The sequence below is a fragment of the Salmo trutta genome, unplaced genomic scaffold (assembly GCF_901001165.1).
Source record: "Salmo trutta unplaced genomic scaffold, fSalTru1.1, whole genome shotgun sequence".
Lineage (NCBI taxonomy): Eukaryota > Metazoa > Chordata > Actinopteri > Salmoniformes > Salmonidae > Salmo > Salmo trutta.
This window is the reverse complement of record NW_021823073.1, coordinates 1,177,356-1,194,855: the sequence shown is the minus strand read 5'-3', so window position 1 is coordinate 1,194,855 and position 17,500 is coordinate 1,177,356. Positions and strand designations below refer to the sequence as shown.

At 44.1% G+C, this 17,500-nt stretch overlaps 1 protein-coding gene across 5 annotated transcripts in view; it reads left to right on the top strand.

Annotated features, from left to right (window-relative positions):
* Window positions 1-17,500, top strand: part of LOC115188724 (dystrophin-like) — a 109,065-nt gene that overhangs the window by 71,813 nt on the left and 19,752 nt on the right. For all 5 annotated transcript variants that reach the window (XM_029747476.1, XM_029747475.1, XM_029747479.1 and 2 more), the window contains 6 exons: window positions 5,361-5,422; window positions 5,822-5,896; window positions 10,313-10,514; window positions 13,649-13,734; window positions 14,839-14,996; window positions 16,812-16,978. In XM_029747476.1, coding sequence (XP_029603336.1) covers window positions 5,361-5,422; window positions 5,822-5,896; window positions 10,313-10,514; window positions 13,649-13,734; window positions 14,839-14,996; window positions 16,812-16,978 — 750 coding nt within the window. The remainder of the gene's footprint in view (window positions 1-5,360; window positions 5,423-5,821; window positions 5,897-10,312; window positions 10,515-13,648; window positions 13,735-14,838; window positions 14,997-16,811; window positions 16,979-17,500) is intronic.

The following is a 17,500-nucleotide window of genomic DNA, read 5'->3' as shown; positions in this document are numbered from 1 at the left end:
AATAAAGGTTCAATAAATCAAAAATATACGTCACATGATGATCTTGGATTGAGCTAAAACAAGCTATGGATAGTTGACAAGAGTTTCACCTCAGCAGTAGCAGCAGCAGATCCAATATGTCCACTTCAGTACAATATTTACATGATGACATACAGAAGAAGACCTACTTTATTACAGCGGGCAGACAGGAGATCTCCTGGATTACAGCAGATAGACAGGAGATCTACTGGATTACAGCAGATAGACAGGAGACCTACTGGATTACAGCAGGCAGACAGGAGATCTACTGGATTACAGCAGACAGGAGACCTACTGGATTACAGCGGGCAGACAGGAGACCTACTGGATTACAGCAGATAGACAGGAGATCTACTGGATTACAGCAGACAGGAGACCTACTGGATTACAGTGGGCAGACAGGAGACCTACTGGATTACAGCGGGCAGACAGGAGACCTACTGGATTACAGCGGGCAGACAGGAGACCTACTGGATTACAGCGGGCGGACAGGAGATCTACTGGATTACAGCGAGCAGACAGGGGACCTACTGGATTACAGCGGGCGGACAGGAGACCTACTGGATTACAGTGGGCAGACAGGAGACCTACTGGATTACAGTGGGCGGACAGAAGACCTACTGGATTACAGTGGGCGGACAGGAGACCTACTGGATTACAGTGGGCGGACAGAAGACCTACTGGATTACAGTGGGCGGACAGTCATGCAGGTCTTTCTAGTAAAAGAAGTTGACATCTCAATGAGACACAGATTCCTGGTCACAGAAAGGACACAGCATGAATAATGAATCTCTCTCTCGCTCTAGCTCTAGCGTGCTGCCACACACACACACACACACACACACACACACACACACACACACACACACACACACACACCCGCTCTTGTCTCACAGTAGCTACAGTTTGCATGGCAGGTTTATTAGGATCATTACACTGCTGTTATTTTAGAGTTAGACTAGACATACCAGCTGGTTAACTGTTATTTTAGAGTTAGACTAGACATACCAGCTGGTTCACTGTTATTTTAGAGTTAAACTAGACATACCAGCTGGTTAACTGTTATTTTAGAGTTAGACTAGACATACCAGCTGGTTCACTGTTATTTTAGAGTTAGACTAGACACACCAGCTGGTTCACTGTTATTTTAGAGTTAAACTAGACATACCAGCTGGTTAACTGTTATTTTAGAGTTAGACTAGACATACCAGCTGGTTAACTGTTATTTTAGAGTTAGACTAGACATACCAGCTGGTTAACTGTTATTTTAGAGTTAGACTAGACACACCAGCTGGTTAACTGCCTTGGAGAGATTCCTACAGTATCATCATGTGTTCTCACATCTGTCTTGGTTTAAGGTGGTCCTCAAATCATGGTTGGGGTCAAAGGAGCCACTTAAGCAATAAGGCACCTCTGGGGTTTGTGGTATATGGCCAATATACCACGGCTAAGGGCTGTTCTTGGGCACAACACAACGCGGAGTGCCTGGGCACTGCCCTTAGCAGTGGTATATTGGCCATATACCACAAACCCCAGAGGTGCCTTATTCCTATTATAAACTGGTTACCAACGTAATTAGAGCAGTAAAAATACATGTCTTGTCATACCCGTGGTATACGGTCTGATATACCACGGCTGTCAGCCAATCAGCATTCAGGCCTGGAACCAGCCAGGTTCTAATTTAGAACATAGCCTATAGGCTACACTAGAGTATTGGTAGAGTAGTAGTGCAACGTGAATACTCCTACTACAGTATAGTCACTATGGAAACCATTCAGTCCTTCACTCTGGCCTCTACTGAACGTCTTTAATAACAATGACACGAATAAACAGAGAATTGATAGAATGTTTAAAAATAGAAATGGTGAGAGGAACAAGCTCTTCCTGGAAATGCCTGATGGGATTATTCTCCACTTCATAGTGATGTAAAGTGCTGGTGTTTCATATTTATATACAGGATGTACATGTATGCCTAGTGTAGACTACATGGCCTGCCTTGTGGAAGACGTCTTTTCACCTCTATGTGACAACCTGGTTACAAGGGGAAAACATTGGCTAGTATCATTTTATAGAAGGACTGGCTATGACATCATGCATACACTGAGACACACCTTCAAATCAGGGATAGTATTCTGTTACTTAGCCTAAATGCTGGTGAGATAACACCATTATATAGCCAGGGTGTGCCAGCAGAAGATTTTGCTACATGAACAACCAGGTTAATCAACATACTATGGAAGGGGCCTCCCGAGTGGCGCAGCGGTCTAAGGCTCTGCATCGCAGTGCTAGAGGCGTCACTACAGATCCGGGTTCGATCCCGGGCTGTGTCGCAGCCGGCCGAGACCAAGAGGCGGCGCACATTTGGCCCAGTGTTGTCCGGGTTAGGGGAGGGTTTGGCCTGCCAGGATGTCCCTGTACCATCGTGCGCTAGCGACTTCTGTGGTGGGCCGGGCATGTGCACGCTGACACGGTTGCCAGTTGGACGGTGTTTCCTCCGTCACATTGGTAGCCACCCTTTGCCTTGATGGCAGCTTTGCACGCTCTTGGCATTCTCTCAACCAGCTTCATGAGGTAGCCACCTGGAATGAATTTCAATTAACAGGTGGGATTTGTGGAATTTCTTTACTTTTTAATGTGTTTGAGCCAATCAGTTGTGTTGTTAAAAGGTAGGGGGGGTATACAGAAGATGGTATACAGAAGATGGTATTTGGTAAAAGACCAAGTACATTTTATGGCAAGAACAGCTCAAGTAAGCAAAGAGAAATGACAGTCCATCATTACTTTAAGACATGAAGAACTTTGAAAGTTTCTTCCAGTGCAGTCGCAAAAACCGAGTGATGGAGAGCTGCATCAGATGACCTGGCCTCCACAACCACCCGACCTCAACCCAATTGAGATGGTTTATGATTAGTTGGACCGCAGAGTGAAGGAAAGGCAGCCAACAAGTGCTCTGCATATGTGGGAACTCCTTCAAAACTGTTAGAAAATAATTCCTCATGAAGCTGGTTGAGAGAATGCCAAGAGTGTGCAAAGCTGCCATCGAGGCAAAGGGTGGCTACTTAGAAGAATCTCAGATATTTAATATATTTTGATTTGTTTAACATGCACCACAAATGACACCCTATTCCCTCTTGGTCAAAAGGAGTGCACAATAAAGGGTCATTTGGGACGTAACATTGACTTGACTTCTTGTCTAAACCTTCTGACGCATCACGTCTCCACACACTTCCCCATACCCACTCCTGCTCTATTTTGGTCACACACATTTATTCAATCTACTTTGAGCTGGCAGCAGTGGTGAGGAGTAGGTGTGATGATGGGAGATATAGGAGAAGGAGAAAGAGGAATGGAGAGGAGGAGGAGGAGGGGAGAGGAGGAGGTAAGGTGGAGAAGGAGGTGGAAGAGAGGAGGTGGAAGAGAGGAGAAGAGGAAGGGAGGGGGAAGAGAGGAGAGGAGGAGGAGGGAGAGGTGGAGGAGGAAGAGAGGAAAGGAGGAAGAGAGGAGAGGTGGAGGAGAGGAGAGAGGTAGTACTGTAACTAGTAGCTAACACTTTGGCTAGACTAAGTGATTTGACACAGAGTCACTGTAAAAGCAGGTGGAATTATATAACAGTTAGCTAGTTTAACTGCCGCCATACACACACACACACACACACACACACACACACACACACACACACACACACACACACACACACACACACACACTCCAGTGGAGCCAGCAGCGGCTGTGCTCTTTGCCAAGGTGAGAGAGGGTCATGCTGAGAGTTTTAGTCTGAGTGGTGTTTGGAATGCAGGAACCATCACTCACTGTCTTTATTGTCTTCCCTGGTCCCTTTACCCTGCTACACCCCACAGGACCAATCACTGTCTTCCCTGGTCCCTTTACCCTGCTACACCCCACAGGACCAATCACTGTCTTCCCTGGTTCCTTTACCCTGCTACACCCCACAGGACCAATCACTGTCTTCCCTGGTTCCTTTACCCTGCTACACCCCACAGGACCAATCACTGTCTTCCCTGGTCCCTTTACCCTGCTACACCCCACAGGACCAATCACTGTCTTCCCTGGTTCCTTTACCCTGCTACACCCCACAGGACCAATCACTGTCTTCCCTGGTTCCTTTACCCTGCTACACCCCACAGGACCAATCACTGTCTTCCCTGGTTCCTTTACCCTGCTACACCCCACAGGACCAATCACTGTCTTCCCTGGTTCCTTTACCCTGCTTCACCCCACAGGACCCTTTACTGTCTTCCCTGGTTCCTTTACCCTGCTACACCCCACAGGACCAATCACTGTCTTCCCTGGTTCCTTTACCCTGCTACACCCCACAGGACCAATCACTGTCTTCCCTGGTTCCTTTACCCTGCTTCACCCCACAGGACCAATCACTGTCTTTACTGGTCCCTTTACCCTGCTTCACCCCACAGGACCAATCACTGTCTTCCCTGGTCCCTTTACCCTGCTACACCCCACAGGACCAATCACTGTCTTCCCTGGTTCCTTTACCCTGCTACACCCCACAGGACCATCACTGTCTTCCCTGGTCCCTTTACCCTGCTTCACCCCACAGGACCCATTACCCTGCTTCACCCCACAGGACCCATCACTGTCTTCCCTGGTCCCTTTACCCTGCTTCACCCCACAGGACCCTTTACTGTCTTCCCTGGTCCCTTTACCCTGCTTCACCCCACAGGACCCTTTACTGTCTTCCCTGGTCCCTTTACCCTGCTTCACCCCACAGGACCCTTTACTGTCTTCCCTGGTCCCTTTACCCTGCTTCACCCCACAGGACCCTTTACCCTGCTTCACCCCACAGGACCCTTTACTGTCTTCCCTGGTCCCTTCACCCCACAGACACACACACACAATCAGTGTGTACACGGCGTCACATGTGATATAACCCCTTTGTTAACTCTTTGCAGTCAACATGTCTCTTGCCTGTGTGTGTGTGTATATTCAGGTACGTGGACAGATAGGACTCTACCTGTGCAGAGCACATGACCCTTTGCCCTTCCAATCTCCAAAGTGTCCTTTTGGGTGGTGGTAGAAATTCACACACTAATATTTGTTGTTGTTGTTCTGAACCCACTGCCTGCAAGTCGTCGTGTTATCTGTAGCATATGGTAGGGTTATTAAAGTGAATAAGACTGACGCCTTTGAGGCTAAGGGTTCTTTATTTGTGTCATTTAATTTGTCCATCTATTGCTTCTATGGAACTAAATAATCAATGTCATAATTGCTTAATGAGCTTTTGCGTAAAACTTTTTTGGACCCCAAAAGTTCTGTGCACGGCCCTGATTGTATTGACCTCTGTATTCTCCTGACCTCTCCTCCAGCCACCAGACACAGACAACATGCTGGGACCATCCCAAGATGGCCGACCTCTACCAGTCTCTGGGTAAGAGGTCCACATACAGTGGACCAACAGACAAATTGAACCTTTGTCAAGTAGGAACTATTTCAGATGCACTTGATTAGGTTTGCCCTGTATAGGGTTGCAAAATTCAGTGAACTTTCAATAAATTCCCTATTTTCCCAGACATCCCGGTTGGATTTCCTGCTTATTCCCTTCTGATTCCGGGAATCCTCCAACCAGGATTTTGGGAAAACCAGAGAATTTATTGAAATTTTCTGGAATTTTGCAACCCTAGCTCTATACAATTGTATTGTACTGTACCAAAAGTGTGAGCGAGCTACATCAAGTCAAGTAGCAGGCCAATGGCTGATTATGGATGGAGATAGCAATGTTTTACAGTGTATTTAGTTTTAGTGACTGTCTCTCCATGTGTCTCTGCAGCCGACCTGAACAACGTGCGTTTCTCAGCCTACCGGACAGCCATGAAGCTGAGGCGCCTGCAGAAAGCTCTCTGTCGTAAGTCCAGCCCCCTCACAGAGTCACCGCCCAAAACTATCTCATCTCCTCCATCAGCCCTCCATCACCCCTCAGAGTTACTGTCCTACAGTACCTCCTCTACTCCATCACCCCTCATTGTTACTGTCCTACAGTACCTCCTCTACTCCATCACCCCTCGTTGTTACTGTCCTACAGTACCTCCTCTACTCCATCACCCCTCACAGAGTCACTGTCCTACAGTACCTCTCTACTCCATCACCCCTCAGAGTTACTGTCCTACAGTACCTCTCTACTCCATCACCCCTCACAGAGTTTCTGTCCTACAGTACCTCTCTACTCCATCACCCCTCAGAGTTACTGTCCTACAGTACCTCTCTCCTCCATCACCCCTCACAGAGTTACTGTCCTACAGTACCTCTCTACTCCATCACCCCTCACAGAGTTTCTGTCCTACAGTACCTCTCTACTCCATCACCCCTCACAGAGTTTCTGTGCTACAGTACCTGCTCTACTCCATCACCCTCTCGTCCGTTGTCCTCCCCTCACACTCTACAATAGATGCACTATTGTAAAGTGGTTGTTCTACTGGATATTATAGGTGAATGCACCAATTTGTAAGTCGCTCTGGATAAGAGCGTCTGCTAAATGACTTAAATGTAATGTAAATGTACATCACTCACTCATTCATCATCCCTCAGTCTCTCACCCACTCTTTCATTTCCACCAAGCACTATTACACATCAATTACTCTGTTGCACATCCGTTACTCTGTTACACATCAGTTACACATCAGTTACACATCTGTTACACATCAGTTACTCTGTTATACATCAGTTACACATCATTTACACATAATTTACTCTGTTACACATCCGTTACTCTGTTGCACATCAGTTACACATCAGTTACACATCAGTTACTCTGTTACACATCAGTTACTCTGTTACACATCAGATACACATCAGTTACACATCAGTTACTCTGTTACACATTAGTTACTCTGTTACACATCAGTTACTCTGTTACACATCAGTTACACATCAGTTACTATGTTATACATCAGTTACACATCAGTTACTCTGTTACACATCAGTTACTCTGTTACACATCAGTTACTCTGTTACACATCAGTTACTCTGTTGCACATCAGTTACTCTGTTACACATTAGTTACTCTGTTGCACATCAGTTACTCTGTTGCACATCAGTTACTCTGTTATACATCAGTTACTCTGTTACACATCAGTTAATCTGTTGCACATCAGTTACTCTGTTGCACATCAGTTACTCTGTTGCACATCAGTTAATCTGTTGCACATCAGTTAATCTGTTGCACATCAGTTACTCTGTTGCACATCAGTTACTCTGTTGCACATCAGTTACTCTGTTACACATCAGTTACTCTGTTGCACATCAGTTACTCTGTTGCACATCAGTTACTCTGTTACACATCAGTTACTCTGTTACACATCAGTTACTCTGTTACACATCAGTTACACATCAGTTACACATCAGTTACTCTGTTACACATCAGTTACTCTGTTACACATCAGATACACATCAGTTACACATCAGTTACACATCAGTTACTCTGTTATACATCACTTACTCTGTTATACATCAGTTACTCTGTTACACATTAGTTACTCTGTTACACATTAGTTACTCTGTTACACATCAGTTAATCTGTTGCACATCAGTTACTCTGTTGCACATCAGTTACTCTGTTACACATCAGTTACTCTGTTACACATCAGTTACACATCAGTTACACATCAGTTACACATCCGTTACTCTGTTGCACATCAGTTACTCTGTTACACATCAGTTACTGTTACACATCAGTTACTCTGTTACACATCAGTTACACATCAGTTACACATCAGTCACTCTGTTACACATCAGTTACACATCAGTTACTCTGCTGCACATCAGTTACTCTGTTGCACATCAGTTACTCTGTTACACATCAGTTACTCTGTTACACATCAGTTACTCTGTTACACGTCAGTTACTCTGTTACACATCAGTTACACATCAGTTACTCTGTTATACATCAGTTACACATCAGTTACTCTGTTACACATCAGTTACTCTGTTATACATCAGTTACTCTGTTACACATCAGTTACTCTGTTACACATCAGTTACGCTGTTGCACATCAGTTAATCTGTTGCACATCAGTTACTCTGTTACACATCAGTTACTCTGTTACACATCAGTTAATCTGTTGCACATCAGTTACTCTGTTGCACATCAGTTACTCTGTTACACATCAGTTACTCTGTTACATATCAGTTACTCTGTTGCACATCAGTTACTCTGTTGCACATCAGTTACTCTGTTACACATCAGTTACTCTGTTGCACATCAGTTACACATCAGTTACACATCAGTTACACATCAGTTACACGTCAGTTACTCTGTTGCACATCAGTTACTCTGTTACACATCAGTTACACATCAGTTACACATCAGTTACTCTGTTACACATCAGTTACTCTGTAACACATCAGTTACTCTGTTACACATCAGTTACTGTTACACATCAGTTACTCTGTTACACATCAGTTACACATCCGTTACTCTGTTGCACATCAGTTACTCTGTTACACATCAGTTACTCTGTTGCACATCAGTTACTCTGTTACACATCAGTTACTCTGTTGCACATCAGTTACACATCAGTTACACATCAGTTACTCTGTTACACATCAGTTACTCTGTTGCACATCAGTTACTCTGTTACACATCAGTTACACATCAGTTACTCTGTTGCACATCAGTTACACATCAGTTACTCTGCTGCACATCAGTTACTCTGTTGCACATCGGTTACTCTGTTACACATCAATTACACATCAGTTACACATCAGTTGCTCTGTTACACATCAGTTACTCTGTTATACATCAGTTACTCTGTTGCACATCGGTTACTCTGTTACACATCAGTTACACATCAGTTACACATCTGTTACACATCAGTTACTCTGTTACACATCAGTTTCTCTGTTATACATCAGTTACTCTGTTGCACATCAGTTACTCTGTTACACATCAGTTACTCTGTTGCACATCAGTTACTCTGTTACACATCAGTTACTCTGTTGCACATCAGTTACACATCAGTTACACATCAGTTACTCTGTTACACATCAGTTACTCTGTTGCACATCAGTTACTCTGTTACACATCAGTTACACATCAGTTACTCTGTTGCACATCAGTTACACATCAGTTACTCTGCTGCACATCAGTTACTCTGTTGCACATCGGTTACTCTGTTACACATCAATTACACATCAGTTACACATCAGTTGCTCTGTTACACATCAGTTACTCTGTTATACATCAGTTACTCTGTTGCACATCGGTTACTCTGTTACACATCAGTTACACATCAGTTACTCTGTTATACATCAGTTACACATCAGTTACTCTGTTACACATCAGTTACTCTGTTATACATCAGTTACTCTGTTACACATCAGTTACTCTGTTACACATCAGTTACGCTGTTGCACATCAGTTAATCTGTTGCACATCAGTTACTCTGTTGCACATCAGTTACTCTGTTACACATCAGTTAATCTGTTGCACATCAGTTACTCTGTTGCACATCAGTTACTCTGTTACACATCAGTTACTCTGTTACATATCAGTTACTCTGTTGCACATCAGTTACTCTGTTGCACATCAGTTACTCTGTTACACATCAGTTACTCTGTTGCACATCAGTTACTCTGTTACACATCAGTTACACATCAGTTACACATCAGTTACACGTCAGTTACTCTGTTGCACATCAGTTACTCTGTTACACATCAGTTACATATCAGTTACTCTTTTGCACATCAGTTACTCTGTTACACATCAGATACACATCAGTTACACATCAGTTACTCTGTTATACATCAGTTACTCTGTTGCACATCAGTTACTCTGTTACACATCAGTTACTCTGTTACACATCAGATACACATCAGTTACACATCAGTTACACTGTTATACATCAGTTACTCTGTTATACATCAGTTACACATCAGTTACTCTGTTGTACATCAGATACACATCAGTTACACATCAGTTACTCTTTTGCACATCAGTTACTCTGTTGCACATCAGTTACTCTGTTACACATCAGTTACTCTGTTACACATCAGTTACTCTGTTACACAGCAGTTACTCTGTTACACATCAGATACACTGTTACACATCAGTTACTCAGTAACTCTCTCTTTCTCTTACCCTCCCTCCCTCATCTCGTCTCCTCCTCTCCTCCACTCCCCTCCCTCACTTATCTCCTCCACTCCTCCTCTCTCCCCTCCCTCATCTCCTCCTCTCCTCTCTCCCCTCCCTCATCTCCTCCACTCCTCTCTCCCCTCCCTCATCTCCTCCACTCCTCTCCTCTCTCCTCCCTCCTCTCCTCTCCAGTGGACCTCCTAGGTATGCCTGCAGCATGTGAGGTCTTTGAGCAGCATGGCCTGAAGCAGAATGAGCAGCTGATGGACATCATGCAGGTGATGACGTGTCTGACCAGCCTCTATGAGAAACTGGACCAGCAGCATGGGAACCTGGTCAACGTCCCGCTGTGTGTCGACATGTGTCTCAACTGGCTGCTCAATGTTTACGACACGTACGTATAGTGCACAACACTCACGACACGTCCCTAACGACGAGTCCCTAACGACACGTACGTATAGTACACAACACTCACGACACGTCCCTAACAACGAGTCCCTAACGACACGTACCTATAGTACACAACACTCACGACACGTCCCTAACGACGAGTCCCTAACGACGCGTACGTATAGTACACAAAACTCACGACACGTCCCTAACGACGAGTCCCTAACGACGCGTACGTATAGTACACAACACTCACGACACGTCCCTAACGACGAGTCCCTAACGACGCGTACGTATAGTACACAACACTCACGACACGTCCCTAACGACGAGTCCCTAACGATGAGTCCCTAACGACACGTACGTATAGTACACAACACTCACGACACGTCCCTAACGACGAGTCCCTAACGACGCGTCCCTAACGACACGTACGTATAGTGCACAACACTCACGACACGTCCCTAACGACGAGTCCCTAACGACGAGTCCCTAACAACACGTACGTATAGTACACAACACTCACGACACGTCCCTAACGACGCGTCCCTAACGACACGTACGTATAGTACACAACACTCACGACACGTCCATAACGACGAGTCCCCAACGACACGTACGTATAGTACACAACACTCACGACACGTCCCTAACGACGCATCCCTAACGACACGTACGTATAGTACACAACACTCACGACACGTCCCTAACGACACGTCCCTAACGACACGTACGTATAGTACACAACACTCACGACACGTCCCTAACGACGCGTCCCTAACGACACGTACGTATAGTACACAACACTCACGACACGTCCCTAACGACGCATCCCTAACGACGAGTCCCTAACGACACGTACGTATAGTACACAACACTCACGACACGTCCCTAGCGACGCGTCCCTAACGACGAGTCCCTAACGACACGTACTGAACGACACGTACTTAACGACACGTACGTATAGTACACACACAACACACGACACGTCCCTAACGACACGTCCTTAACGATACGTACTTAACGACACGTACGAATAGTACACACACAACACTCACGACACGTCCCTAACGACACGTCCCTAACAACAAGTACTTAACGACACGTACCTAACGACACGTCCCTAACGACACGTCCCTAACAACAAGTACTTAACGACACGTACCTAACGACACGTACCTAACGACACGTCCCTAACGACACGTCCCTAACGACACGTCCCTAACGACAAGTACTTAACGACACGTACCTAACGACACGTCCCTAACGACACGTCCCTAACAACAAGTACTTAACGACACGTACCTAACGACACGTACCTAACGACACGTCCCTAACGACACGTCCCTAACGACAAGTACTTAACGACACGTACCTAACGACACGTCCCTAACGACACGTCCCTAACAACAAGTACTTAACGACACGTCCCTAACGACACGTCCCTAACAACACGTACTTAACGACACGTACTTAACGACACGTCCCTAACGACACGTACTTAATCTTACATCTAGACGTTCCGCTAGCGGAACACCTGCTCCAATAGCCAATGATAGGTGTGGCGCGAATTACAAATTCCTCAAAAATCCAAAAACCTCCATTTTTCAAACATATGACTATTTTACACCATTTTAAAGACAAGACTCTCCTTTATTTAACCACACTGTCCGATTTCAAAAAGGCTTTACAGCGAAAGCAAAACATTAGATTATGTCAGCAGAGTACCCAGCCAGAAATAATCAGACACACATTTTTCAAGCTAGCATATAATGTCACAAAAAACAAAACCACAGCTAAATGCAGCACTAACCTTTGATGATCTTCATCAGATGACACTCCTAGGACATTATGTTATACAATACATGCATGTTTTGTTCAATCAAGTTCATATTTATATCAAAAACCAGCTTTTTACATTAGCATGTGACGTTCAGAACTAGCATTCCCACCGAACACTTCCGGTGAATTTACTAAATTACTCATGATAAACGTTCACAAAAAACATAACAATTATTTTAAGGATTATAGATACAGAACTCCTTTATGCAATCGCGGTGTCCGATTTTAAAATAGCTTTTCGTGGAAAGCACATTTTGCAATATTCTGAGTAGATAGCCTGGCCATCATGGCTAGCTATTTTGACACCCACCAAGTTTGGTACTCACCAAACTCCGATTTACTATAAGAAAAATTGGATTACCTTTGCTGTTCTTCGTCAGAATGCACTCCCAGGACTTCTACTTCAATAACAAATGTTGGTCTGGTTCCAAATAATCCATAGTTATATCCAAATAGCGGCGTTTTGTTCGTGTGTTCAAGACACTATCCGAAGGGTAAAGAAGGGTGACACACCCCGGCGCGTTTCGTGACAAAAAATGTCAAAATATTCCATTACCGTACTTCGAAGCATGTCAAACGCTGTTTAAAATCAATTTTTATGCGATTTTTCTCGTAAAAAAGCGATAATATTCCGACCGGGAAACCCTGTTTTCGTTCAAAGACGAAAAAATAAAAACATGGAGTCGTCTCGTGCACGCGCCCCCAGTCTCATTGTTCTCAGATCGACCACTATCCAAATGCGCTACTGTTTTTCAGCCATGGCCTGCAAAGTCATCATTCAACGTTCTGGCGCCTTCTGAGAGCCTATGGGAGCGTTAGAAAATGTCACATTACAGCAGAGATCCCCTGTTTTGGATAGAGATGATCAAGAAGGCCAAGAAATAGTCAGAGAGGGCGCTTCCTGTTTGGAATCTTCTCAGGTTTTGGCCTGCCAAATGAGTTCTGTTATACTCACAGACACCATTCAAACAGTTTTAGAAACTTTGGAGTGTTTTCTATCCAAAGCTAATAATTATATGCATATTCTAGCTTCTGGGCAGGAGTAATAATCAGATTAAATTGGGTCCGTTTTTTATCCGGCCGTGAAAATACTGCCCCCTATCCATAACAAGTTAACGACACGTACTTAACGACTCGTCCCTATCGACGCGTCCCCTAACGACACTCACTGATTGATGAGTATCTGATTGATTGATATGATCGATTGATATGATTGACTGATATGATTGATTGATATGATTTATTGATATGATTGATTGACATCTGATTTATTGTTATGATTGATTGGTTTCACAGAGGAAGAAGTGGAAAAATCAGAACTCTGTCCTTCAAAACCGGCATCATCTCACTCTGCAAAGCACACCTGGAAGACAAATACAGATGTAAGTAGTGACTGATCTTTATATTACCTCACCTGAAAGACAAATACAGATGGAAGTAGTGACTGACCTTTATATTACCTCACCTGAAAGACAAATACAGATGGAAGTAGTGACTGATCTTTATATTACCTCACCTGGAGGACAAATACAAATGGAAGTAGTGACTGATCTTTATATTACCTCACCTGGAAGACAAATACAGATGGAAGTAGTGACTGATCTTTATATTACCTCATCTGGAGGACAAATACAGATGGAAGTAGTGACTGATCTTTATATTACCTCACCTGGAAGACAAATACAGATGGAAGTAGTGACTGATCTTTATATTACCTCACCTGAAAGACAAATACAGATGGAAGTAGTGACTGATCTTTATATTACCTCACCTGAAAGACAAATACAGATGTAAGTAGTGACTGATCTTTATATTACCTCACGTGGAGGACAAATACAGATGGAAGTAGTGACTGATCTTTATATTACCTCACCTGGAGGACAAATACAGATGGAAGTAGTGACTGATCTTTATATTACCTCACCTGGAAGACAAATACAGATGGAAGTAGTGACTGATCTTTATATTACCTCACCTGGAGGACAAATACAGATGGAAGTAGTGACTGATCTTTATATTACCTCACCTGGAAGACAAATACAGATGGAAGTAGTGACTGATCTTTATATTACCTCATCTGGAGGACAAATACAGATGGAAGTAGTGACTGATCTTTATATTACCTCACCTGGAGGACAAATACAGATGGAAGTAGTGACTGATCTTTATATTACCTCACCTGGAAGACAAATACAGATGGAAGTAGTGACTGATCTTTATATTACCTCATCTGGAGGACAAATACAGATGGAAGTAGTGACTGATCTTTATATTAGCAGCAAACTTGGCACCACATAGTGTAAAAACCCATGGCCAGATTGTTGATTTGTGTGTTGTTGTTGGTATAACTAGTACGTATATAGAGACAGTATCCATGTGGTCTAGTCTGTTAGTATGTTGGTATGTATCTCTTGACTTGGATATTTACCTCTCTCCATTGCTCGCTGCCTCCCTCCCTCCCTCTCTCTCTCCCCCACCTCTATCAGTCCTGTTCCGCCAGGTAGCCAGTGCTACAGGGTTCTGTGACCAGCGGAGGCTGGGTCTTCTCCTCCATGATTCCATCCAGATCCCCCGTCAGCTGGGAGAGGTGGCCTCCTTCGGGGGCTCCAACATTGAGCCCAGCGTCCGCAGCTGCTTCCAGTTTGTATGTGAAGCTAGTAGCTGTGGTCCTAGCTATGCACACACACACACACACACACACACACACACACAAGCACGGATGCACATACACACATGCTCTCACGCACGCACACACATGCTTACACACACACAAACAACGTACATATAACATACAGGCGTATAAACTACCTCACATTCCACACTACTGTGCTAAGCACATTCTGCAGATCACATGCATTTAATGGAAAACCATACCATGCACTGTGGGAAAATGTCTGACAAAGTGTCTCTTTAGGTAGAGATAGAGTCATTTGTATTTAATCAGTAGGTCTATACATTGCACTCTGAAAATACCATACAAAAAAAGATTAGAATAAAAAATAGGAAAAAAGAAGGACATCAGACAGGACTGCTGTGAAGATCTGAGTTGGAATCATCTTTCTAGATTATCCACAGCAGCTATTTTAGCCAAAGTACATCTGTTAGCCTGCTAGCTATGTTAGCCAAAATACATATGTTAGCCTGCTAGCAATGTTAGCCAAAGAACATATGTTAGCCTGCTAGCTAGGTTAGCCAAAGTACATATGTTAGCCTGCTAGCTATGCTAGCCAAAGATAATATGTTAGCCTGCTAGCTATGTTAGCCAAAGTACATATGTTAGCCTGCTAGCTAGGTTAGCCAAAGAACATATGTTAGCCTGCTAGCTATGTTAGCCAAAGATCATATGTTAGCCTGCTAGCTAGGTTAGCCAAAGTACAAATGTTAGCCTGCTAGCTATGTTAGCCAAAGAACACATGTTAGCCTGCTAGCTATGTTAGCCAAAGTACATATGTTAGCCTGCTAGCTAGGTTAGCCAAAGAACATATGTTAGTCTGCTAGCTATGTTAGCCAAAGAACATATGTTAGCCTGCTAGCTAGGTTAGCCAAAGAACATATGTTAGCCTGCTAGCTATGTTAGCCAAAGTACATATGTTAGCCTGCTAGCTAGGTTAGCCAAAGTACATATGTTAGCCTGATATCTATAGCCTAATGAAACACCATACTGAATGTGTTAGCCAAAGTATATATGTTAGCCTGGTGGCTATGTTAGCCAACGTACACCTGTTAGCCTGGTAGCTATAGTGAATCACCATACTGAATGTGTTAGCCACAGTACATCTGTTAGCCTACAAGCTATAGTGAATCACTATACTGAATGTGTTAGCCAAAGTACATATGTTAGCCTGATATCTATGTTAGCCAAAATACATATGTTAGCCTGCTAGCTATAGTGAATAACCATACTGAATGTGTTAGCCAAAGTGCATCACGTAGCCTGCTAGCTATAGTGAATAACCATACTGAATGTGTTAGCCACAGTGAATCTATTACCCTATGGTGATCTGTAATCTATGGTCCATCTGTCAGCCAGTGGAAATAACTTCTCTACAGTCATCACTGCATCTGTTTCCAGCAGTAAATATGTCGAGTGGAATGGAAAACCCCTGCTTTACAATCCAGGAGAAAACAGTAGCCTGAGAGTTTGTAGTTCTGTATTATTTTAAACTGTTTGTCCTAGAGTAATATAACACTTTATACATATCTTATACATATTTAGACTGTAAATACCACTGGTTTGTCCTATTAGTCAAACCTTCCCTCTTGCTGACCGTAGCTCTTCCGTAATTGGTTGTATGTGTGTTAAACTTTTTCTAATAGGCCAATAAAAAGCCAGAGCTGGAGGCTGCTATATTCCTGATTGGTTATGTATTCTACTTCCTGTCTAACAGGCCAATAACAAGCCAGAGCTGGAGGCTGCTATGTTCCTGATTGGTTATGTATTGTACTTCCTGTCTAACAGGCCAATAACAAGCCAGAGCTGGAAGCTGCTATGTTCCTGGACTGGATGCGTCTGGAGCCTCAGTCGATGGTGTGGCTGCCTGTCTTACACCGTGTGGCGGCTGCTGAGACAGCCAAACATCAGGCCAAGTGTAACATCTGCAAGGAGTGTCCTATCATCGGCTTCAGGTAGACAGACAGACAGACAGACAGACAGACAGACAGACAGACAGACAGGCAGGCAGGCAGGCAGACAGACAGACAGACAGACAGACAGACAGACAGACAGACAGACAGACTCTCCCTTTCTTTCTCTCTTGTTTCTTCTCAGTAGCCTTCTCTATCTCCAAGGGCAAGTCTCAAATCACACCCTATTCCCCATAGGTAGTGCACTACTTTTGACCATTGTCTATATTGGGCGGCCACAATTGGGCTCTGGTCATAAGTAGTGCACTATATAGGGTGTCATTGAGCTGTAGCCTCAGATTTTTCAAGCCCCTTTATTCAATCCCAAAGTTTCCAAAGTTGACCCCAGGAACACAACTCCCTGATATCAACCTCAACCTTGAAGTTCACCTGACCTCTGTCCTCCCCCAGTGTCCCCTCTCTCTGTTTAACCTCTGTCCTCCCCCAGTGTCCCCTCTCTCTGTGTAACCTCTGTCCTCCCCCAGTGTCCCCTCTCTCTGTTTAACCTCTGTCCTCCCCCAGTGT